This window comes from Gorilla gorilla, chromosome 10, assembly GCF_029281585.2.
Source record: "Gorilla gorilla gorilla isolate KB3781 chromosome 10, NHGRI_mGorGor1-v2.1_pri, whole genome shotgun sequence".
NCBI classification, from domain to species: Eukaryota; Metazoa; Chordata; class Mammalia; order Primates; family Hominidae; genus Gorilla; species Gorilla gorilla.
The window spans coordinates 37697287-37721484 of record NC_073234.2 but is presented as its reverse complement, the minus strand read 5'-3'; the positions used below and the strand labels follow the sequence as shown (position 1 = coordinate 37721484).

At 37.7% G+C, this 24198-nt stretch overlaps 2 protein-coding genes across 13 annotated transcripts in view; one reads left to right on the top strand and one right to left on the bottom strand.

Annotated features, from left to right (window-relative positions):
• DPY19L2 (dpy-19 like 2) overlaps positions 1-22484 on the bottom strand; it is a 110557-nt gene extending 88073 nt beyond the window's left edge. For 7 of the 12 annotated variants that reach the window (XR_010129311.1, XM_055358094.2, XM_055358097.2 and 4 more), the window contains exons 1-5: positions 21466-22402; positions 19242-19266; positions 17156-17243; positions 14753-14890; positions 611-731 (exon numbers count right to left, since the gene is read on the bottom strand). Coding sequence is in view for 11 of the 12 variants with exons in the window: in XM_055358094.2 (XP_055214069.1) it covers positions 611-731; positions 14753-14890; positions 17156-17243; positions 19242-19266; positions 21466-21802 (709 nt within the window). In the remaining variant the exon portion in view is untranslated. Of the gene's footprint in view, positions 1-610; positions 732-14752; positions 14891-17155; positions 17244-17966; positions 18442-19241; positions 19267-20735; positions 21430-21465 lie in introns of those variants that run through there. The other 5 variants (XM_063693855.1, XM_063693854.1, XM_055358096.2 and 2 more) reach the window with 5 other exon arrangements.
• On the top strand, positions 4978-5375 carry LOC129525865 (protein S100-A11-like). Its single transcript, XM_055358115.2, has one exon. It carries the CDS (start codon positions 5003-5005, stop codon positions 5315-5317), a length of 315 nt encoding a protein of 104 aa, XP_055214090.1. The 5' UTR covers positions 4978-5002; the 3' UTR covers positions 5318-5375.
• Positions 22485-24198: the final 1714 nt, after the last annotated feature.

Sequence of the window (24198 nt, the reverse complement as noted above, 5' to 3'; positions counted from 1 at the left end):
ACCATACTTGAATTGTAAAAGTGCTGAAATGCAAACATCTTAAATGGAAGTGACCACTATGTATCCTGGAAAGCTGTTAGATGATTCCAAAAGTGGTTCTTTGACAAAGAAACCAATGTAGAAGATAAATAGGAAGAGTTTTATTAATAGTACTCATGGACCATGAGCATATATAAAAAAGTAATATTTCTAAATCAATCTATTATGGCATATCCAATTTTTAAATATCTATGCATAATTAAATTTATACATTAGCTATTACAAATAGATATTTGACTATTTAATGTATCCTCAAAATTTATATATTGCAGCTACCCCAAAAAACATCTTTCTGTATCTTCTCATTCTGAAATAGAAGACTAACTTATAGTCAAGATTGCCTTACAATGGGATATGTTAATACTCAAATTCCAAAATTTATACTCAAATTTTTAAGTACACAGCCTTCTCAGAAAACTATTTTAAAATGTAAAATACTCATTGATGTGAGTCAGTTCTAATGTTTTTTAAATCAACAACAGAATTTTACAATAATTCTTAAAAGTGGATCATAATATTATTAAATGTTTATGAATGTTTACAAATGACAGCATTTTTGGAAGAAACATGCCTTCACAGCTTTGAACTTCATTAAGAGGTTCTATTCTGGTGACATTCCAGCAGGTCTTAGTTTCTAGTCCAAATAAATTCATTATTCCCATGAATGTGCAATACCAGGAGGCTATGATTACCTTAAAAAAGATAAAAACAAAGAGATAATTGAGGTAAATACATTCTCTTCATAATAATAATAAGAATAATAATAATATATACCATGGAATACTATGCAGCCATAAAAAAGGATGAGTTCATGTCCTTTGTAGGGACATGGATGAAGCTGGAAACCATCATTCTTGGCAAACTATCGCAAGGACAAAAAAACAAACACTGCGTGTTTTGATATTAAAAAGCTTTATAGATTCAATGCTCTACTAGTCAAAATTCCAACACATTTTTTGTTGACTTTGATGAGCTGATTTAAAAGTTATTCAGAAATGCAAAGGGCCAAATACAGTCAAGGTATTCTTGAAAAAGGAGGATTTGCACTATCAATTGTTGCTGTATTATAAAGCTAATGTAAAAAGACACTATGATATTGGCACAGCAATAGACAAATAGATAACTGCAATAGAGTAGAGCCCAGAAGCAGAAATGTACATTTAGAAATGTACCATAACTCATATGGTTATGAGTTCCGTGGGCTCTCTTTGTGCCTCATTTTCTCAGATTTGGAGTTAAAGAGGCTGGCAATCCAGAAATGCCAATGGGCACTGCTATAGTTTGAATGTGTCCCATCCAAAATTCAGGTATTGAAACTTAATGGCCAATGTGATAGTATTAAGAGATGGGACCTGCAAGAGGTGATTAGACCATGAAGACTCCCCGCTCATGAGTGAGATTAAAGCTGTCTTACTCTCCTACTGTCTGCCATGTGAGGACACAGTGTTCCTCTCCTTCAGAAGATGCAACATCAAGGCACCATCTTGGAAGCAGAGAGCAGCCTTCACCAGACACCAAATCTGCTGGTGCCTTGATCTTGGACTTCCTTGGACTCCAGAATTCTTAGACTCCAGAATTGTGAGATATAAATTTCTATTCTTTATAAATTACCTAGTCTCAGATACTTTGTTCAAACAGCACAAAACAGACGAAGACAAATATACAAAAAGTACCCAAAAAGTCAAAAGTAAAAAAAATGTGGCTCTACCCCTACCGTATAAACAAAGGGAAAGTGGGGAAGCTAGACTTCCACCTTCCCTGGGCTTTTTTTTTTTTTTTGAGACAGAGTCTCGCTCTTTTCACTCAGGCTGGAGTGCAGTGGCGTGATCTCGGCTCACTGCAACCTCTTCCTCCTGGGGTCAAGCCAAGTCTCCTGCCTCAGCCTCCCAAGTAGCTGGGATTACAAGTGCCCACCACCATGCCTGGCTAATTTTTATATATTTAGTAGAGACAGGGTTTCACCATGTTGGCCAGGCTGGTCTCAAACTCCTGACCTCAGATGATCCTGAAAGCAACAAGATGGTGCCTTCCCCCTTTTCCCCTTCCTTTGCTTGAGTGATACCAGAGGTATCTAGTTAAAATAGCAGGTTTAAATAAAATCCAGTCTCATAACATAATACTCAAAATATCTAGGTTTCAAGTGAAAATCACTCATCAAGATCCAGAAAGATCTCAAACTGAATGAGAAATAAATGGATTCCAATACTGAGATGAAAGAAATATTAGCATTATCAAGGATTTTAAAGCAACAATCATAAATATACTCTAATGAGCATGCTTAAAACAAATGGAAAATTTGAAAAGTTTACCAGAGAAATAGATAGTCTCAGCAAAAAACCAGAAATCAATACTAAGAACATCTCTCAAAACCACATAATTACATGGAATTTAAACAACCTGCTCCTGAATGACTTTTTGAGTCAACAAAGAAATTAAGGTAGAAATCAAGAAATCCTTTGAAACTAATGAAAATAAAGATACAACATACCAGGATTGCTCGAACACAGCTAAAGCAGTGTTAAGAGGAAAATTTACAGAGCTAAATGCCCGCTTCAAAGTTAGAAAGATCTCAAATTAACAACCTAACATCACACCTAGAGGAACCAGAAAAATAAGAGCAAACCAACCCGAAATCTAGCAGAAGACAAGAAATAACCAAATCAGAGATGAACTGAATGAAATTGAGACACAAAACACCATACAAAAGATCAACAAAACCACAAGTTCGTTCTTTGAAAGAACAAATAAATTTAATAGACCACTAGCTAGACTAATAAAGAAAAAGAGAGAGAAGACCCAAATAAACACAATCAGAAATGACAAAGGAGGTATTACCATTGACCCTGTAGAAAAGCAAAAAACTCTGAGAGACTATTACAAACAACTCTATGGACACAAACTGGAAAACCTAGAAGAAATGGCTAAATTCCTGGAAATATATAACCTCCAAAGATTTAACCAAGAAGAAATGAAAACCCTGAATAGACCAATAACAAGTTCCAAGACTGACTCACCAATAAAAAGCCTACCAGCCAGAAAAAGGCCTGGAACAGATGACTTCACAGCCAAATTCTACCAGACATAAAAGGAGAGCGGATACCAATCATACTGAAACTATTCCAAAAACTTGAGGGATTCCTCCCTTACTCATTCTATAAGGCTAACATCATTCTGATGCCAAAATGTGGCAAAGCCACAATGTAAAAAAGAAAACTTGAGGCCAATATCTCTGATGAACATAGACGCAAAATCCTCAACAAAATACTAGCATACTGAATCCATCAGCACATCAAAAAGCTAATCCACCACAATCAAGTAGGCTTTATTCCTAGGATGCAAGGGTGGTTCAACACAGGCAAATCAATAAATACGATTGATCACATAAAAGAACTAAAAAAAACTCCACATGATTATCTAAATAGATGCAGAAAAGACTTTTGATAAAATTCAACATCCTTTCATTTTAAAAGCCTTCAACAAAGTAGGCATTGAAGGAACATACCTCAAAATTGTAAGAGCCATCTATGAAAAACCCATAGCCAACACCATACTGAACAGGCAAAAGCTAGAAGCATTTGCCTTGGGAACTGGAACAACAAACGGGTGTTTACTCTCCCCATTCCTATTCAACATAGTACTGGAGGTCCCCGCCAGAGCAATCAGGCAAAAGAAAGAAAGAAAATAAATCCATATAGGAAGACAGGAATTCACACTATCTTTTTTGTAAACAATATAATTTTATACCTAGAAAGCCCCATAGTCTCTGACTAAAAGCTCCTAGATATGTCATTTTAAAACTTCAGCAAACTTTCCGGATGTAAAATCAATGTACCAAAGTCAGTAGTATGTCTATGCACCAACAATGTCCAAGCTGGGAGCCAAATCAAGAATGCAATCTCATTCACACTAGCCACAAAAAAAGTAATAAAAAAAACTTATAAAAGAATACCTAGGAATACAGCTAATTAGAGCGGAGAAAAATCTCTACAATGAGAATTACAAAATACTGCTGAAAGAAATCAGAGGCAATAAAAACAAATGGAAAAACATTCTATGCTCATGAATAGGAAGATTCAATATTGTTAAAATCACCATATTACCAAAAGCAATTTACAGATTCAATGCTATTCCTATCAAACTACCAATGACATTTTTCACATAATTAGAAAAACTATTCTAAAACTTATATGGATACTCCTTCAACATAAATAAGGTTAAAATAAATAAATAAGTAAATAAAATAAAACACATATGAAACCAAAAAATAGTTCAAATAGCCAAAGCAATCCTAAGCAAAAAGGACAAAGCCAGAGACATCATAGTACCCAACTTCAAACTATATTTCAAGGCGACAATAACCAAAACAGCATAGTGCTAGCACAAAAACACACACATAGACCAATGGAACAGAATAGAGAGCCCAGAAATAAAGTCACACACCTAGAACCATCTGATTTTCAACAAACCTGACAACACAAGTCAATAGGAAAAAGGACTTCTTATTCAATAAATGATGCTGGGATAACTGGCTAGCCATATGCAGAAGACTGAAACTTCACCTTTCTTTTCCCCATACACAAAAATCAACTCAAGACGAATTAAAGACTGAAACGTAAAACCTAAAACAATGAAAACCCTAGAAGAAAACAGAAAATATCATTCTGGACATAGACCCTGGCAAAAATTTCATGATGAAGATGCCAAAAGCAATTGCAACAAAACAAAGATTGACAAATGCAACCTAATTAAATTAAAGAGCTTCTGCACAGCAAAAGAAACTACCAAGGGAGTAAACAGACAACCTACAGAAAGGGAGAAAATATTTGCAAACTATTCATCTGACAAAGGTCTAATATCCAGAATCCATAAGGAACAAATCGAAAGTAAAAAAAAAACCCAAATAAAAAATGGGTACTCCGTGCCACTCCCAGTCACAGCCTCCCGTGCCTTGCTCAGCTCCAACATGGCAAAAATCTCCAGCCCTACAGAGACTGCGCGGTGCATTGAGTCCCTGAAAGCTGTTTTCCAGAAGTATGCTGGAAAGGATGGTTACAACTGCAATCTCTCCAACACGGAGTTCCCAAGCTTCATGAATAAAGAGCTGGCTGCCTTTACAAAGAACCAGAAGGACCCCGGTGTCCTTGACCGCATGAAGAAACTCGATGTCAGCAGCGATGGGCAGTTAGATTTCCCAAAATTTCTTAATCTGATTGGTGGCCTAGCTGCAGCTTGCCATGACTCCTTCCTCAAGGCTGTCCCTTCCCAGAAGTGGACCTGAGGACCCCTTGGGCCTGGCCTTCAAACCCACCCCCTTTCCTTCCAGCCTTTCTGTCATCATCTCCTCCTCACAGCCCACATGTCCCCTGAGCCCAGCATACCTACCACATCATGCAGGCCCCACCTGTGGATAGTAATAATACAATGTCACTTTTTTAAAACATGAAAAAAAAGTACGTGAAGGACATAAACACAAATTTCTCAAAATCAGATATTTATGTGGCCATCAATCATATGAAAAAGTGTTCAACATCACTAATCATTAGAGAAATGCAAATCAAAACCACACTAACCCAATCGGAATGGCTATTATTAAAAAGTCAAAAAATGACAGATGCTGGTGAGGTTGTGGAGAAAAGGGGATGCTTATACACTGCTGGTGGGAATGTAAACTAGTTCAAACACTGTGGAAAGCAGTTTGGAAATTTCTCAAAGAACTTAAAACTGAACTACCATTTGACCCAGCAACCCCATTACTAGGTATATACCCAAAGGAATATAAATTAGCCTACCATAAAGACACATGCACATGTATGTTCACTACAGCACTACTCACAATAGCAAAGACATGGAATCAACCTAAATGCCATCAATAGTGGAACGGATAAAGAAAATGTGGTGGTACATATACCCCATGAATATTATGCAGCCATTATAAAGAACAAGATAATGTCCTTTGTAGCAACATGGAAGGAGTTAGAGGCCAGTATGCTAAGTGAATTAATGCAGGAACAGAAAACTAAATACTCTGTGTTCTCACTTATAAGCGAAGCTAAACACTGAGTACACATGGACACAAAGAAGGGAACAACAGACACCGGGGCCTACTTGAGGGTGAAGGGTATGAGGAGGGTGAAGACTGAATAACTGCCTATTGAGTACTATGCTTATTACCTGGCTGCCAAAATACTCCATACACCAAACCCCCACTGCATGCAATTTACCTATACAGCAAACCCACACACGTATCCCATCAACGTAAAATAGAAGTTGGAAGAAGAAAAAGTGTCAGCAGAAAAATAGAACACATAAAGAAAAGTCAAAATTTTCAGAACTCAAAAATAAAATAATCAAAATAAAAAACCTTAAATAATGGATGGCACAAGAGGAGAATGGCAGAGATAGAAGAAAATAACCAGTAAACTAGAAGACAGAACAATAGAAATTACTCAACCTGAGCAAAAGAGAAAAAACAGATGCTAACAGAATAAACAAACAAAACAGCCCTAGGGACCTGTGGAACTTTAACAAAGGATCCTACATTCATGTCATTGGAGTCTTGGAAGGAGACGGGAAAGAGGCAGTGCTGAAAAAGAATTCAAGGAAATAATTACTGAGGCTGGTCCCGGTGGTTCACGCCTGTAATCCCAGCAGTTTGGGTGCCCAGGCAGGCAGATTGCTTGAGCCCAGGAGTTTGAGACCAGCCTGAGCAACATAGTGAAACCCCATGTCTACAAAAAATTCAAAAAAATTAGCCAGGTATGGTGGTTGCCCATCTCAGGAGGCTGAGGTGGGCAGATCCCTTGATTCCAGGAGTCAGAGGTTGCAGTGAGCTGAGATTTCACCACTGCACTCCAGCCTGGGCGACAGAGTGAGATCCTGTCTCAAAATAAATAAATACATACATAAATAAATAAAAAAGAAAGAAAAAGAAATAATGACTGGACTTCCCATATATGGCAAAAGATATAAACCTAAATATTCAAGAAGCTGAGCAAATCTCAAACAGAAAAAATCTAAACAAATCCACACTAAAACACAACATACTTTAGAAAACGTTTGAACTTTGAACATTATACTTTGATACACTTTTGAAGATGAAATTTAAAAAAATACTGAAACCAACAAGAGAGAAACAAACCCTTACCTAAAGGAGAAAAAGAATTCAACTAACAGTGGATTTCTCATTAGAAACTATGGAGGGCCAGAACAAAATGGCACAGCATTTGCCGAATGCTGAAAGAAAGGAACTATCGACCCAGAATCCTATGTCCAGCAAAAATATCCTTCAGTAATGAAAAGAAACTGCATTCTGAGTTAAGAAAAACTAAAAAAAAATAAAAATAAATAAACAAATAAAAAAATGCAGCCAGCAGAACTTTTAGAACAGACATCTATTCTAAAAGTGTAGCTAAAGAAAATCCCCTAAACTGAAATGAAATGATAAAAGAAGGAATGTTGGAACATCAAAGAGGAAGAAATTAAAAAACATGGATAAAATAAAACAGGCTTTCACTTTCTTCCTGAGTTTGTAAAATATGTGTAAAACTTGAGTTTAAAATAAGTTTGATGATTAAAACATACAGTAAAATGACAGCAGCAACAGATTGTAATAAATTGTGTTAATACAATCACTAGAACCACTAAAAAAAGCTTTGTAAAGTGATATATTTAAAAAATAGGTAAATCAAAATATAACTCTAAACAATGTTCAAATAAAATGTTCTGCCACAAGAAGGTTAAAATAAAAGCAAACACAAATTGAAAACCAAGAATAGAAACCACAAAATAAAATCGCAGACTTAAACTCTAACATATTAATAACTATATTAAATGTAAGTGGCCAATTGGTAAACATAACAATTAAGAGATACATTGACAAATTGGATTTAAAAATATTATCCAACCATTTACAAGGAACTCGCTTCAAATATAATAATAAAGTCAGGCTGAAAGTGAAAGGATGGAAAATGATGAATTTATCATACACACAGTAATGAAAAGAAAGCAGAAGTGACGATGCCATTATCAGAAAAAAGCACACTTTGGAGCAAGCAAAATTATCAGAGAAGGAAGAAAAAGTCATCGTTAAATTATTTTTTAAAAAATTCAACAAGAAGACCCTGCAATCCTAAATGCATATGCGCCAAACATAGAGCTACAAAATATGTGAAGAAAAACAGATAGATGTCAACGGAGAAATGTACAAATACATAATTTTACTAGGAGACTTCAGAATCCCTCTGTCAAAAAACTAGAATTAGTATTTTCAACTAATTCTTTTAGTTGATAGAATAGACAGAAATTCCCCCAAAATTGAGACAAACTCAACAACACTATGCAAAAGACCCTGTTTAAGAGAATGAAAAGGCAAGCTACAGACTGGGAAAATATATTTGCAAGCCATATATATGAAAAATAATTAGCATCTATAATATATAAGGAACATCCTAAGATCCAAAATTCATAAAACAAACAATTCAAATAGAAATGGAGCAAAATACATAAAGACACGTTTCACATACAGATGGCAAATAAGCACAAAAAGATGTACACCATCATTAGCCAATAGGGAAATGCAAATTAAAACCATAATGATATATCACTACATATGTGTAAGAATGAGTAAAATAAAAAATAGTGACAATACCAAATGCAGGTGAGGATACAGATAAACCTAATTTTGGTTGTGCTTACATTGTATCCATTGACTACTGAGTATGTAGCTCAAGGAAATTTGCATAGTTTCATTCATTCAACAAATATGATATTGAATCAACTCCATATTCCAGGAAGTAGGCACCTGGGATACAGCTAGGAAATACACAATGGGCACGGGAAAACAGTAGAAAACAAGGTCATTTGCTGAGAGTGAAAGGGGGACAGGAGGTTTGGGATAACTGGAGAGAGAAGATATGAAACAGGCATCAAGGGGTTAGCAAAAGTAAGGCTCAAGGACCATATCAGGATCTGTGGCCTATTTTTGTACCAGTAATGTGAAAAGGACATTGTTTGTTACCTTTCCCCCAGCAGTTTAAGATAAGAGAGCGTAAGACTTATAGAGGAGATAAGGAAGAGGGGGGTGGGTGGGTTTCACGCCTTTCTCTAAGTGGCTCCTGTTCTCCCAGGCTTTACCATGGAGGATGCTTTCTGAGAACTCTTGCTAATCTTTTGTCAGCACCTTATGAGGTCTGTGTAAAAATGTCTGTAAGCAATTGCAAATACCCTTGCTAACCCATACTAGGCATTTACCGACTGACTGGTGAACAATTTGAGCTTAATTCTTTACCATTGTGTCTAGTGGCATGACCCATGTAATTAAATGCTTGTTTCTGTTCTCCTTGCACATGCTTTATCTTTTTAATTTATTTTGGGTTATTTGATTGCCCTGTGACCTCAGCTCCCTGACCGCTTCAGGAAATGTTGTAAATTTGAAGACTGTCTGGCTTTTGTAGTTGTTGCTGCTGACATTGCTGGAAGGCCACAAGCAATGTTCTTTTTGGCTTTCTACATCCAAGGGAAAGCTGACCCAACATGATTAAATCCAACTCTCCATTTTCTCCGTGTTTATACTTGGGAATCTGATTATAGCTGGAGGAACACAATTCTGTTGGCTGGTTTTGTTCTCAATTCAAGACCGTCAACCTCAAATGAAGCCCTTGGTGCTGCCCAAGAAACTCACATTATATCCGTAGTCTATTCATTCTGTTAGATAAGAGGTCAGAAAACTTCTCCTATAAAGAGCCAGGCGATAAGTATTTTAGGCTTTGTGAGATAGTCTCTGTCTCATACTCTTTAATGTGTTTACATTTACCCCTAGGTTTGCATATGCATGTTTGGTTTGTTTATCTATTCATTCATGCATTTGTTTGATATTTATCCTTTTTGATGTTGTCTGAGTTTCTTGGATCTGTGGTTTGGTATCTGTCACTAATTTTGGAAAATTCTCAGTCATTTATTTTTCAAATGTTTATTCTACCTCATCCTTTCCTCTCCCACTGGGATTCTAATTATGCATATATTAGAATATTTGATATGGTGTCACAACTCTTAGATGTTCTATCATTTCCTTCCTCCACTTTTTTTTCTCTTTGCATTCCTGTTGACCTATCTTCAAACTCATTGATTATTTCTTCTGCTGTGCTGTCTGCTGATGAGCTCATGTAAGGCATTTTTTACTTCATTTTTTTTATATCTAGCATTTCCCTTTGATTCTTATAGTGTCCAACTCTGCTAAAATTATCTATCTGATCTTGCGTATCATCTGTCTTTTCCATTTGGGTCTTTAAAATATTAATCATAGTTACTTAAATCTCCTGTCCAGTTGTTCCAATATCTGTATCTTCTTTGGGTCTGCCTGATGACTGCTCTGTCTCTTCGGACTGTGCTTTTTCTTACCTTTAGGTATGCCTCATAATTTTTGCTGAAAGTTAGACATGTTGTATAAGACAGTAGACATAGAGGTCAGTATTTTTATGCTTTGAAATTAAGAACATCTTTCTTACCGTTAGGTCTTTATTGTAGGGATTTGTGTTAATCTAGTTAGGGTGGGCTGGATTTGAAGTTTGTAATTGCTATAGTTACCAAAGCTGGAGTTTGTTGCCACTATGGACACTAGTGATTTCAAATTCCTCTAGTGGTACCTTGTTTTGAACTTGGTTTTGGGTTTTCCTTTGTGCTGCTCCCTAGAAAGAAAATGCCTTGCAAAACTCACTCAGTCACATTCCACTGTGATTTTTACCAAAGGCTTGTTAATGTAATGGGGGAACAGTGACAGGTTTTCTGATATTCCAATTAAGCCTCAGTCTTAGACAGGTACTGTGAATTTGGGATTTGGGGGCTGCACCCTTCATAAGTGTTCCTTCCTCAAGGAATATGACTGTTTTTTAACATTTAGGTGTTTTTTTTCCTGCCTGTTCTCTTTCACCAGCTTCACTGGATACCCACCAGTGTCCTCAGACAATGGGTTTGATACCGTTCTCCCTGCAGATCATGGCTTTCTTTTCCTTAGGAGAGATTTCACAACATGGGTGTGAGCAGAGTCTGAGCAATGATTGCTTTTCCTATCCCCTAGCCAGCACCATAGGGAAAACTTTCTCTAAATACTTCCCCAATCTTCCCTGACAGAGCCTGCTCACCTTCACATTTCATACCAGCTCACACTAAGCCTGTAGCAGTTCATTAAAAAATTTCTGGTTTAATCTTTGTACCAGCTTATATGGCATTCAAAAGCATCTATCTCAGTCAAGCAGTTCCTATTGCAGAATGCTCAGTTCTTTGTGCTTTCTGCAGGCACCTGTCCTTCTTGAAATTTTGCGTTGGTTGTCCTCTGACTTCAGTTTTCTGAAGGGTTCAAGAAAAGGTGTTATATTGCAGTTTGTCCGGCTATTTTCCTTGTTGTAGGAATGAGAGTGCCATCATTCCAGCTCTCTTCATCACCAAATTGACACCTGAAGCCTCCAGAAGCTAAATATATAAAGAATTAAGAGTTCTTTATATATTAGGTGTATTAGCTCTTTATCTGTGAGATATATTACAAATATTTTCTCACATATTTGTGAGACCACCATGCGTGGCCAGGCATGGTGGCTCACGCCTGTAATCCCAGCACTTTGGGAGGCCGAGGCAGGAGGATCACTGGAGGCCAGGAGTTTGAGACCAGCCTGGCTAACATGGTGAAACCCCGTTTCTACTAAAAATATAAAAATTAGCCAGGCGTGGTGGCGCACATCTGTAATCCCAGCTATTCGGAGGCTGAGGATGGAGAATCGCTTGAACCCAGGAGGCAGAGGCTGCAGGGAGCCGAGATCACGCCACTGCACTTCAACCTGGGCAATGATGTGAGACTCTGTCTCAAAACAAACAAAAAGAAACCAAACAAATATCTTCTCCCAGTTTGTCAACTGTCTTTTGATTTTATTTCTTTTCTTTTTTAAACTCTGCCCCAGTTTTGCCTTTTCCGTAGAAGCCCCAATAAAAGCGATGGCCTAGGCTTTACCCTCAATACTGCTTCCACCTGACCAAACTATCTCTCTCCTGTGGCTCTGTGCGATGTGACTTGTCCTCTTCTCCAAGGAAGTATTACTCATAAATTCTTCTTTCAGCGGCACTGATCTATCTGTGTCATCACTCAGTCAACCGCATAAATTAAGACCTAGGCACAGAACAACTCTGTTTCTATTTCTATAAAATTCTAGAAAATGCAAACTAAACCATAATGACAAAAAGAATATTAGTGGTTTCCTAGGGATGGGATGTGGGTGAAGAGAAATGAAGGAAGGAGGGATTACCAAGGAGCACAGGGAAACTTCGGGATGAGGGATATGCTCATTGTCTTGACTGGTGATGGTTTTGCAGGTGGGCCAAAACTAATCAAACTTTACACTTCATCTATATGACCAGCTATCATATGTCAATTATACCTCAATAAAGCTGTTTAAAAACATTTAGGGTATATCTACTGGAAAGTAAAACTGCTTTTAATTACAGACTGTATCATCATGTGCATAGAAAAATCCAAAGGATTCTACAAAAAAGCTACTAGAACCACTGACTTCATCGAGATGCAGGTACAAAGTTAATATTCAAAATCAACTATATTTCTATACCAAAGCAACAAAAAATGGAAAAATAAAATTTTTAAAATAATACCATTTATAATAAAAGAGTACTGGGGAAGACTGTACATTGAAAAAATACAAAACATTGCTGAGACAAACTAAAAATAATCAACAAAATGGAGATCTATACCATGATCGTGGACTGGAAAATTCAATATTGTTAAGATGTCAATTCTTCCCAGATACATGTACAAATCCAACATAATCCCAACCAAAATCACAGCAGGTTTTTTTTTTGAGAAATTAATAAGCTGACCCTAACATTTAGATAGAAATGCAATTTTAAAAAGGAAAAAGGTAGAGAACTATCTACTTTCAAGATTTATTCTAAAGTTACAGTAATCAAGACAGTGTGGTATTGGCATAATTATAGATCAAGAGAATAATAGAGTCCAGAAACAGATTCACATATAATATTGTCAATCAATTTTCAATGATTGTACCGAGACAATTAATTCAATGGGGGAAAAGACAGTTACCACAATGGAGCATTTTTTGGCATTCCGAAAATGTTTTGTAACTCAATTGTGGTGATGGATATATAGCTTCATACATTTGTCAAAACTCAGAGAATGGTACATTCAAAATTGGCACATTTTATTACATGTAAGTCATACCTCAAAAAAGCTGATTTGGTGACAAAGATTTATATATGTTGTTGACAGAAGAACAAATCCAAATGCTTATTAAACATGGAAATATATTTATCCCCATAAATAATAAGGGAAGTAAAAATTAAAACAAAAAAGCATATCACAGCCATTGTAAGAGTAAAAATCACAGGGTCTGACAATTCAAAATCTAATAAGGATATGAGAAAATTCTAGACAGCAGTGTGAACTGCTACATTTGCTTCAGACAGCAATTTAGCAATATCTGGTAAAGCTGAAAAAGCACACACTCTATAACAACAATTCCACTTCTAGGTATATATCCTAGACAAAATATTGCACATATACAGAAGAAAACCATAAAAACGTGTACATTTTAGATTACATTGCTTGAAATCAAAAAATTGGAAATAATATATTAAGATGGGGAAATACATAAACTTTACAATTCATAAAATGGTTAAAATTAAAGAAATATATATATACAGAAAGTTCAAAAATACAGTTTTGAAGAAAAAATCCTACAGTGACACATTCAGTATGAGATCATTTATGTGGACTTAAAGCATATAATAAAACAATCTCTGAAAACAGAGATTGGATGGATACACATACCAAATTTTAATAAAGGTATAAGTTGGACTAGAAGCAGAACAAAGGTGATTTTAACTGTATTTATAATATTTTAATTATTTTAAAATAGCTGATGCAAAAATGACAAAGATTAGCATTTATTTATTTTAGATGGTTGATCACACATATTTGAATATTATTTTCTAAGTCTGTAGTTTTAAGCATTTCAAAATCTAAAGAATAATAATTTTTAAAAGCTATAAAAATATGAATAAAGGACTAGAAAGCGGTAACTTTTCATTAATATGCTGGATTCTGAGACAATTTTAAACTCAACAGTAGTATTTACCATGGTGTCAAATTTAGCATTTATCTTGAGTTCACAAACTGAGTTCACTAATTTTGTCTCCGTTTTTCAAATTTCTAGCATTTATAGACTACTATAACAATCATACTCTTTTAGGCTAAGTGTTGGAAAACAGTAATAGATTTCTGGCTGTGTGACTAAATAAATCTTACTTTACTAACTGAACTCCAAGATCACTATTCAAGCTCATCACTCTCACTGTCCCTTCACGTGGTCATCATGCTCACCCACGAGGTGTCCAAAGCCAAAAGCCCATCCCTATTTAGAACTTTTTGGCTCCCATGACTCTCTTTTCCATTTGGCTTGTCTATTACCCTGGCCATTATTTACACACTAAGGTTCATTCTTCGAGTTCATGAGAGAACAGTTTCTGGGGTCTTTAAATTTTAAGAGAGGAACTTATGATATTCTACTCAACTATAAGGATACACACAATTAATAAACCTGAAACGTCCCCTCCCTTTCTTAACAAGATTGTGCTTACTATTTTTATCTGACAAAGAGGATCACTTTACAAATATTATTTGTCTCAAATTATGACTCACCTCTGGATAAAGATGGAAGCGTTTTATTGCATTAATTACAAGAGGATATTCAGTAAGCCTGTCATTAATAATCATCCACAGTCCTTCCAAAAATGAAGGTGCTTCAATAATGGTCTTGAAGTATGAATAATAAAGTCCCTTTTTTTAAAAAAAAGACATATATTGTCAATGTAATTAAAACTTTAAAATATTTATTTTTATCACTTCTTTAGAACTTTTTTTCTGAAAAAAAAAAAAAGGTTAATAATAAGACTTCCTAATCACTCCTCGCTATTTTGCATTCTTGGTCTTTAAAGAACACGTATTTTCCGGTGATCACTGTAATATTCTTTCAAATTTTCTGTAGGCTTTCAAACTAAAAAGATGGAGGGATGGTCAAACAATTTAAAGAGTTTCTCTAATAATGTCTTAAAATGTGTAGACCGTATATGTTTGATTTTCCCAAATCTGGTTTTATCCCCCACATTTGAGATGCTTGAAGGTTGACATCTGATTAATTCTATCATAAACAGGGATGCCTTCATGCCTCTGTACAACTTTGCATATAGAAAATTACTTTTTTCCCATGCTCTTAGGAAATAAAATATAATGACCATAAGCATCATGAGCAAGGAATCCAGTGCTTCTAGCTTAATTCATAGCTCCATCTAATCCTCTGTGCAAAGTGAAAGCTCAATGTCAATTGACTATTGTTGTTCACAAATGCTATGTACTAAAAAGCAGATTATTTTAGTGTCTTACACTTCACCATATAAAATAAAGGCTTCATTAGGATAGCAAAAGTGCTGTTGAGTTAAAATTCATGGATTAAGAACAGCATATTGTGTCTTATTTCCCCAACAATTTCTTGCTTTCGCTCCTAAAATCTAAAAGCAAAAAAGGGCCACATTGTTTAAAATGCATTCTCCCTAAAAAATGCTATATGCTATAATCATATCTGCCTCATCCAACACGAGTAACTACTAAATTACAGGTCTGTTTTAGCTGATGTCTGAAAGGCCATTACCTCATAGTTGATTGGCAAAATATGAATTCATAAAGAATTTTCCTTTCTGCTTAGGAGGATAACAAAGCAATACAACAATTAAAGGATATCTAATATGCAAAAGACTATATTTAGGGAAATATTAAATATATAAATAAGTTACTAATAACAGCTATTGTTTTGTGTTAAGTATTCTGCTATGTGTTGCCATTCATTATCTCCCTTCATTTTCCCTAAACCCCTCTAAGGTTGGCATTACTTCTATCGAGCAGACGAGATTACTGAGAATCTGAGAGGTGACCTGACTAGCCATCATACAATAAAGCACAGAACTGCTATTAGAATCCAGCGATCTGTCACCAAAGTCCAGACTCTGCCACAGTTACACTCTTTATTTAATAATATTTTATATTCTGTCTTTGGAAATATCTTTAAAAAGTTCAAATGTCATACATATGTTAATGTATCCAATGCTTTGAAACTTTATAGGGGCAATATAGGGATGAAAATTAAAAAGCAGTGACTGAGGGGCCTGGCATAGGCAAAATCATAGAGACAGAAAATAGAGCTGGGTGTGATTAGTGTTTAGTGGGTAGAGTTTCTGTTTGGGATAGCAAAAAGTTCTGGATGTGGACAGTGGTAATAGTTGCAAGACAACACGAATGTACTTAATGTCACTGAATTGTACGCTTAAATGATAAACATTGAAATTTTTTATTACAAATTTAAATCTAAATTTTACCATAATTTAAACAAAAAGCAATGGCTAGACTGAGGAGAGCCAGTTTCAATGCTTCACTAGGCCCCCGACCAACTGTGAGCAGATCTGGAAGATGGACGGTTGTGGTGTCTTCTAAATGTAAAATTGCACAATTTTGGCATTTGCTATCCCGCTTACTCCTCACAATAATTATGTGAGATACGTACAGCACAAAACTCCATTTTAAAGATTAAGTATTGAAAAACAGAAAATTATTTAAAAAGTATATCAAAAGTTATCTCTTAAAAGAGATTATCTTAAAATCAAAAGAGAGCCAAATAATAATTGTCATCATTAAAAAGCCCAGGTAAAACATGGAATCTCCTAACTGTAGCCAAAGAGAAAGCAATTTCTGATAACATCTCATTTCATTCCCCTTTATCACTTCTTCAGTGCTTTCTTTGTCCTCCTTCCTCAGCTATTATAATTCATCTTTATTATCTTAAAAAGAAGTCTGCATTAGGAAAGGGTGAGAGATAATGAAGTAAGTAACAGAAAAATAATCTCAAACCCTTTACTATTTAAATAATAAACCTGGGTTATAGCTTATGAAACAGTGCAGTTCACCAAAAGTTCATTTCAATTCCTAATACACTTCTACCTCATAGTCTCGCTATTCTTAAACCACAAATTAATTCGTTAGAAGAAGAAACCTAACCATTTCAGTGCGAAAAGTCATCTCCCGTTCCAAAGATGACAGGTGAGAGAAATGACGATCGTTTTCAAAAAGTGTTACTAAATGTAACCTAGAAAAAAATGAAGTATCATATTACAATAAGAACAAGTTTCAAAACTAACAGTAAAATAAGCAATAAGAAAGCCATAAAAAAGAAAACAATAAATTGTTATATTAATTTTATAATTTGCTTACTAACTTGTATGTTTTTCGGCATTTATAATCCAGTATGGCACACACCTGAAATTCCTTAACTCAGTGGTTTTTAAGCTTAATTGTGGCCGGGTACGTTGGCTCATGCCTGTAATCCCAGCACTTTGGGAGCCCGAGGCGGGCAGATCACTTGAGGTGAGGAGTTCGAGACCAGCCTTGCCAACATGATGAAACCCCCGTCTCTACTAAAAACACAAAAATTAGCCAGCCATGGTCGTGCATGTCTGTAATCCTGGCTGCTAGGGAGGCTGAGGTAGGAGAATTGCTTGAACCCAGGAGGTGGAGGTTGCAGTGAGCAGAGATCATGCCACTGCACTCCAGCCTGGGCGACAGAGTGAGACTCTGTCTTAAAAAAAAACAAAACAAAACGAAACCTTAATTGTATATCTAAAATTCTTGTGGCTTTTTTCACCCTTCCTTCCATCCCAGGCCTCCAAATCAGAACAGAGGCAGGTTAGTGTTTGTTTTTTAAGTTTCAAGTGATTCTAATGTACTGGCCTTGGGAAATACCTCCATAACTGTTGAAAAGGGTTCAGAATATAATTTTAAGTAAAATTACTTTAGATCAAAGCAGACTTACAATAAGTATAATATCACATAAAGGATCAACTTTCAAGTGCCAAAGAATACAGGTGTGTACTTGAAGACCTTTTAGTAGTGGAACTCAACAGCTGTCGGCAGTGAAGAAAGGAGCATATGTGATAAACAAAATTAGCTATGGTCGACAATTATGCTATAGCTAACTTATGTAGTCAGTACTTTCCAGTGAAGTTGAAAATAAAGCAAAGTTCCATATATTAACCCTGTTTTCCACTAACCCTTCTTTACATGTAGGCCATATGCCAGGGTACCAAAAACTGCAGGAATATTCCCTACCATTGCAGCCTCAGTTCTAACACCAAAATCTCCCTGCAGACTAAACGTCTACAGCAGCACTGTGTCAATAGAACATAGGGGCAGATCTCATACCTCCCAAGGGTAGAAATCACTGAGCACAGGTAAAAATAAAATATTCCAGAAGGAAATATTATTTTACAAATTTTTATAAACACTTTTGTAAAATAATGTACACAGGCTTACACACTGAAAGACTCAGAGCCATTTAACTCTGTATACCCACTGCAGAATCTTTATCTTCTTTTTTACCTGATTTCCAATTGGCAGGTGTTACTAAAACTTTATCACCAAAGTTATTTCACTGGCTGAGTGTGGTGGCTCATGCCTGTAATCCCAACACTTTGGGAGGCCGAGGCAGGTGGATCATTTGAGGCCAGGAGCTTGACGCCAGTCTGGCCAACATGGTGAAACCTCATCTCCACCAAAAATACAACAAATTGGCTGGGTGTGATGGTGCACACCTGTAATCCCAGCTACTTGGAAGGCTGAGGCATGAGGATCACTTGTGCCTGGGAGGCAGAGGTTGCAGTGAGTCAAGATCACGCCCCTGCACTCTAGCCTGGGAGACAGAGCAAGACTCTGTCTCAAAAAAAAAAAAAAAAAAAAAAAAAGTTATTTCACTAGCAACATATAATTACCATAAAATAAAGGAAGGTTTTAAATGAACTACACATACAAAATACACTAGAAAAGCTAGATATTTAAAGAAACGTGGGGTGAATTATTTGGTAAAGCAAAAATATTCTAATTCATAAGTTACTATTCCCCTAATGCATCTATTTTGTAAATGCTGTTTCACATATGAGGTTTGTAAAAAAGCAAAATACATGTATAAATTGGTGTACATAAAGATGTTCTACAAATATAGCCAGAAGTTATTGTTTTACTGTATGCAAAGAGTGATGGCAATTTTTAATTCAAATGTTTTTAAATATTTCAAACTGAAACTAAATCTTACCAATGTAAAATTGCCACAAAGACGGCTGGAATAAAGAAAAAAAGGAAAGTCATTAATAGCTGCTTTATTATAAAATACCATTAAAACAAGTATTTCAAATGTATTATTTTACATGTCTAGAAAGATAGCACACAAAGCAAGACGGCCAGCTAATCCTGTCTCTAAGAGCATAGGAAAAAATCCAGGACACAAAGCAAATTCTGAACAGAGCTTACCTCTCTGCAGCAGGGCTTAACAAGCAAAGGGAGAAACTTGAGAGGGTTTTTTTACTTCAGGTAATTGGTAAGAGTGATGGAATTATGGATGATTGTGACCTTTTTTGATTTTTTTTCAGTATTATTTTCTATTCCTTTATATGAAATTTTTAAAACAAGTAAGTATATACAGTATGCTTCAGCTAGTTCTAACCAAGACGAGCCACTCTAGATCAGTTTCTCTAGCATTCATCAGAAGATGATTAAATGCAGGCAATCACTTCCTCAGCAGCACATCTAAAAGCCCCAATGTGCAGCTCAACCCTTGATGAATTGCAAGCTCTTTCCAAGAGCCCAGACCTAGGAGCTACTAGATGGCCTAGGAGACTAGTCTGGAGTCACCTGTGCCAACGCCCCATGTATACATAAGACTTCACCTGGGAGCTAGGAGACACTGCTCTGGGTATGGAGCTTTTACAGGAGCTGCAAACGCAGCCTGTGCCCGTTTGGTTGGGGAATTGCTTGTTTTCAATTCCCCTGGAGAGAGAAGAGTGGGGAATAGAACAAGTTAAAACACCACAAACTTTGCTGTTCTTATAGAGATTCAGCAGCTTTTCTTGAATTAATGCCCTTTAGATTGTTGTAAACCTTTGGTTAATTTCCAAAGTTTTGAAGAAAATGATTTTGATAATTTTCCAAGTATTTTCATTGTCGTCATGGACGAGTGCATTTCCTTGGCTATTCCAGAAGTCCCACCTCCCTTCTGAGATTTTATAATGGTATTTCTTATGGTTATCCTAAATATACTTGGCAAGTCATCTTATAAACCACCAATAATAGCCTCTTAAAAATTCAAAAATTACTTCACTTGGCTAACAACATAAATGCAAATTAATTCAATAATTATTGAAGAAATTAAATTTTTAAAAATTAAAAAATTGCAATGTTGAAATTCTCAACCATGCTTATCCAGATCTTTTCCTATATTACTAACTGTCCTGGGCTTATCTTAAATACTTCTCGGAAGATTTACCTGTTTTATACCAGGATAGGCAAAGTATGGCCCATGGTGCATTTTTGGACTGCATGCAAGCACGGTTGCTATAATTTTTAAAAGGTTGAAAACTTTAAATGGTTGTAAAGATGCTCATTAACTGTTTATTAGGCTTCATTAATTTTAAAATATACAGAGACTATCCTGTTCAACTATATTTGTATCCTATTTCTAATTCTCCTAACAATTATATACAGTGGCAAAAACTCTTCAGATGATATATAAGGAAAAGGTCAAATATACTACCAAATTCATCCAGCTTTCCAAAGATGCTCAAAATCTTTCTGTGTCTCTCACTCCCTCCCTTAACCCACATACCACATCTGAAAAAAAAATGATATGGTGTAACGATGCCAGTATTCTAAATGCTTGAAGGGCTTATTACATGCCCTTTCCAAGCTGTGACAGAATAATGTCCCCTGGACCCCGGCATCCTATCAATCTCACCTCTGAAGGTGACCCAGCCTCATACTTCACTGAAACAAAGACCATTAGACACCAGCACTCCCAACTTCTTTTATTTCCACTTTAACATTTCTCCATATAGTAATCCTCACTTTTCTACTCCCTGCCATCTCAGAAAAGGAATTCTCTCTCCTCTTTTCCACAGTTAGCTTCTCAAATTTGTGCCTTTAATTCTACCCCTCCCAAATATTCCAAGACTTGCTCCACTAATTATTTCCTCTCTTGGAATCTTAATCTCATCCTCTTCCCTTGATCCTTCCCCTCAGCCTTTAAAACTCCTAGACCTTAAAACACTCTCTGCGATCTGACAGCCCTTCAAACCAATATACTCCCTATCTCTCTCTCTCCCCTGGTTCAATGACAAGATCTTTGGCCAACTTCTTTCTACTCGGACCTTGCTATTATTTCCTACTAGGCACCCACAAACCCTTGCTTGTTAAACTGATCTCCTTCAAGACTCAAGAAAAGCGCCATGCGGCTCCCTCCTAGGGCTCTCCTGCCCTCTCCTCACCGATGCCGAGAGTGGTTCTGCGGGAGAACCGCCGCGCCTGCAGTTCCTGCACCTTTTCCCGGAGCTGCGCCAGGGAATTACGGACGAACTGGAAGGGGCCGAGAAGAAGGGTCTTGGCCACCACCTCTAGCTCCAAGCCTTTTCGCTCTTTCAGACTTTGGATCCTCCCCGGGGAGGACCTCCAGGCGCCCCTTGGCAGTTTCCCGCCGCCTAGGGCCGACTTTTCCACCTCCTCCTCTACCTCCGGCTCCCGGGTGAGGGAGGCCCCGCGCCGCCCCTTAGACTGGCTGCGGCCGGAAGATTGCAGCCGCTTTGAGCTTACTCCTTGTTTTCTCATAATCAAGGAGTATGGTGGAGCTGGGTCAATTTCAGGCACAGCCCAGCCCAGTCAGGCGAGGTCCAGAAAGGCCTGACTCGCCTGGCAGCCTCAACGGACTTGTCCCCGCAGCCGTTGCGGACCTCCCGGTCGTCATGGCGACTGTGAAATGTGGGGTGGGGCGCATGCGTTGGAAGCCATTCGCGCGGGCAGTCCCTGAGTGTCCCCTCACGTGCTCCCCAGCGCGCGCAGCACCCCCGCCTCTGCGCTTCCCCGAGCGTGCAGCTTCCGGTGAGGGCAGCCCCACGCACAGCCCCCCACACCCTCCCAAGCGCCTGCAGCCCCCGGTGCGCGCAGGCCCCAAGCCCACATGCGCAGCCCTCACCTTGCGCGCAGCCCCATGTACAGCCCCGGACAGGCTCCCAGCCCCACTGGCGCAGAACCCATCACCGCTTGCCCTTCACGCGCTTCATTGGGAGTGCAGCCCCCACCCCGAGCGCGCAGCTCCACGCAGCCTCTCCACACTCTCCCCAGCGCCTGCAGCACCCCCAGTGCGCACAGCTCTGCCAGTCGCTTCCCCGGGCGCCGCCCCTGCACCACTTCGGGCCATAACCTTGCTGGCGACTGTCTGAAGAACTTCCCGTGGTTTCATTCTTTTCTTCGGGTTTAGTCTTAGCTCTGACATTTTAACCAAAAGATTACACGTTAATTAACGAGGTATTAAAGGGAAAGATCTCAGCTGAAAGAAATGACTGTAGGAAATGTGTCAGGGAAGCCAACGGAACCGCCGGCCCGCCGGCGGTGCGCCCGGCATTAGGAACGTCTCTGCTCCCCTACGATCGCTGAGGTATCGGACAGTCAGTGCCCGTTGCCAACGCAGAGGGAACGGGCCGAGACTGCGGGCAACAAGTGGCAGAGCCGGCGTGAGTCCGGTGGGTCTGATCCCAGAGCCTCAGGTTGACGCCACTTCCTTGGCACGGGACAGCGTTTACTGAATCTTAGAGCAAAATGCTTTTCCAGTAAGGTTCCTCAGAAGTCATCAGCCCGAGGAGCGGTGTGCTCAAGCGCTTTCAGCACCAGCCAGGACCAACTAAGAGGGGAGCGCTTAGCTCCCAGTCACCGCACAGCCCTACAAGAGGCCAAAGCGGCTGGCACAGATGCACTGGGGCCACTGACATTTTCCATGTCCTCTGTCACGGGCCACATGCTGGAGCCCACACCGCTTCACTTCCCATCTGTTTGATGATGGATCACATTGAACTCCCATACCCTAACTGACCAATCTAAAGCATGGCTCATTGTGGCCAGGTTAATTTTTCCTGATGCAACACAGCACAAAAATGTTCGTGGCCCACAAATCAAGTCCTAGGCTTGCTCACCAATGCCTTCAATATTTGCCCAATATACATTTTCAACTTTAATTTCCCACTTCCTCGGGCACAAAATCTTCCATCTCAGTCATTTCAGGTGAAGTCCACAGCCTGAGACATCATAACTGCTGAATTCCTTTATTCATGTGGAAAAGCCATCCCTTGGCTTTTGCATCCTTTTCTCCCTGCCCATCTGAATGCTGTCACTTTCCAAGCCCCAGCCCATTTCTCCAGCCCATATTAATTATGCTTTTTCTGAAGGTCTAGAGCACTTAACTGACAGTACTATTTATCTTCTCACTCAGTTAAATTCAGTAAGTGCTACTACTGCTCATTTTTTGTTTTGGGAGATTTTTTTCAAGGAGCATTTCTACATTCCTGGCATTGTGTTTGGTGCTCAAAATGTTTTCTCACTTAATTCATGCAATAACTGTATGCAAATTTTAAAATCAAGCATCAGGATGTAGTTATTTGCCCAAGTTTTAACAGCTAATAAATTCTATCTATCCAATACTGCATTTAAAATACCAAGTATTTACGGTGGTTAAGAAGAATATATTCTTGAATGGCTAGGCAAACTCAAAGCACCTTATTTTAAAATATGACTGTTTTAATGTGTTTTGGAACAATAAGTGAAGTGGAGTGATTGTTTTTCTTTTTGGTCAGTTTGTTTTTTCTGGAGTTTCCAATTGCCTTTTGCATCACTTGGTGTCCTGATGGGATACAAAATGCTCTTACCCATGGTCTAGCCCTTGAAAGTACAAATCTGGTCATTTTTATCATTTATAAAATTAATCTTTTTATAAGAATGTTCATTGTGCTATTATTTATGTCGTTAAAAAATAGAAGTGGCCTCAGTATCAAACACTAAGTTATGAAACATTCATATAGTGAAGCATTACAGCCACTAAAGTCATTTTGCATGGATATTTAATGATATAGGAAAATAGTCATGATATAATGTTAAAGGAAAAAAGAAACAGGATATATTTTATGATTCATATGTTTAGTAAACACATAAAATTAACTGTGTGCCATGTGCTGCTC

Bases quoted from the DNA above. Each gene is read 5' to 3' on its own strand.
- LOC129525865 (XM_055358115.2), top strand. From the start codon at position 5,003: ATGGCAAAAATCTCCAGCCCTACAGAGACTGCGCGGTGCATTGAGTCC.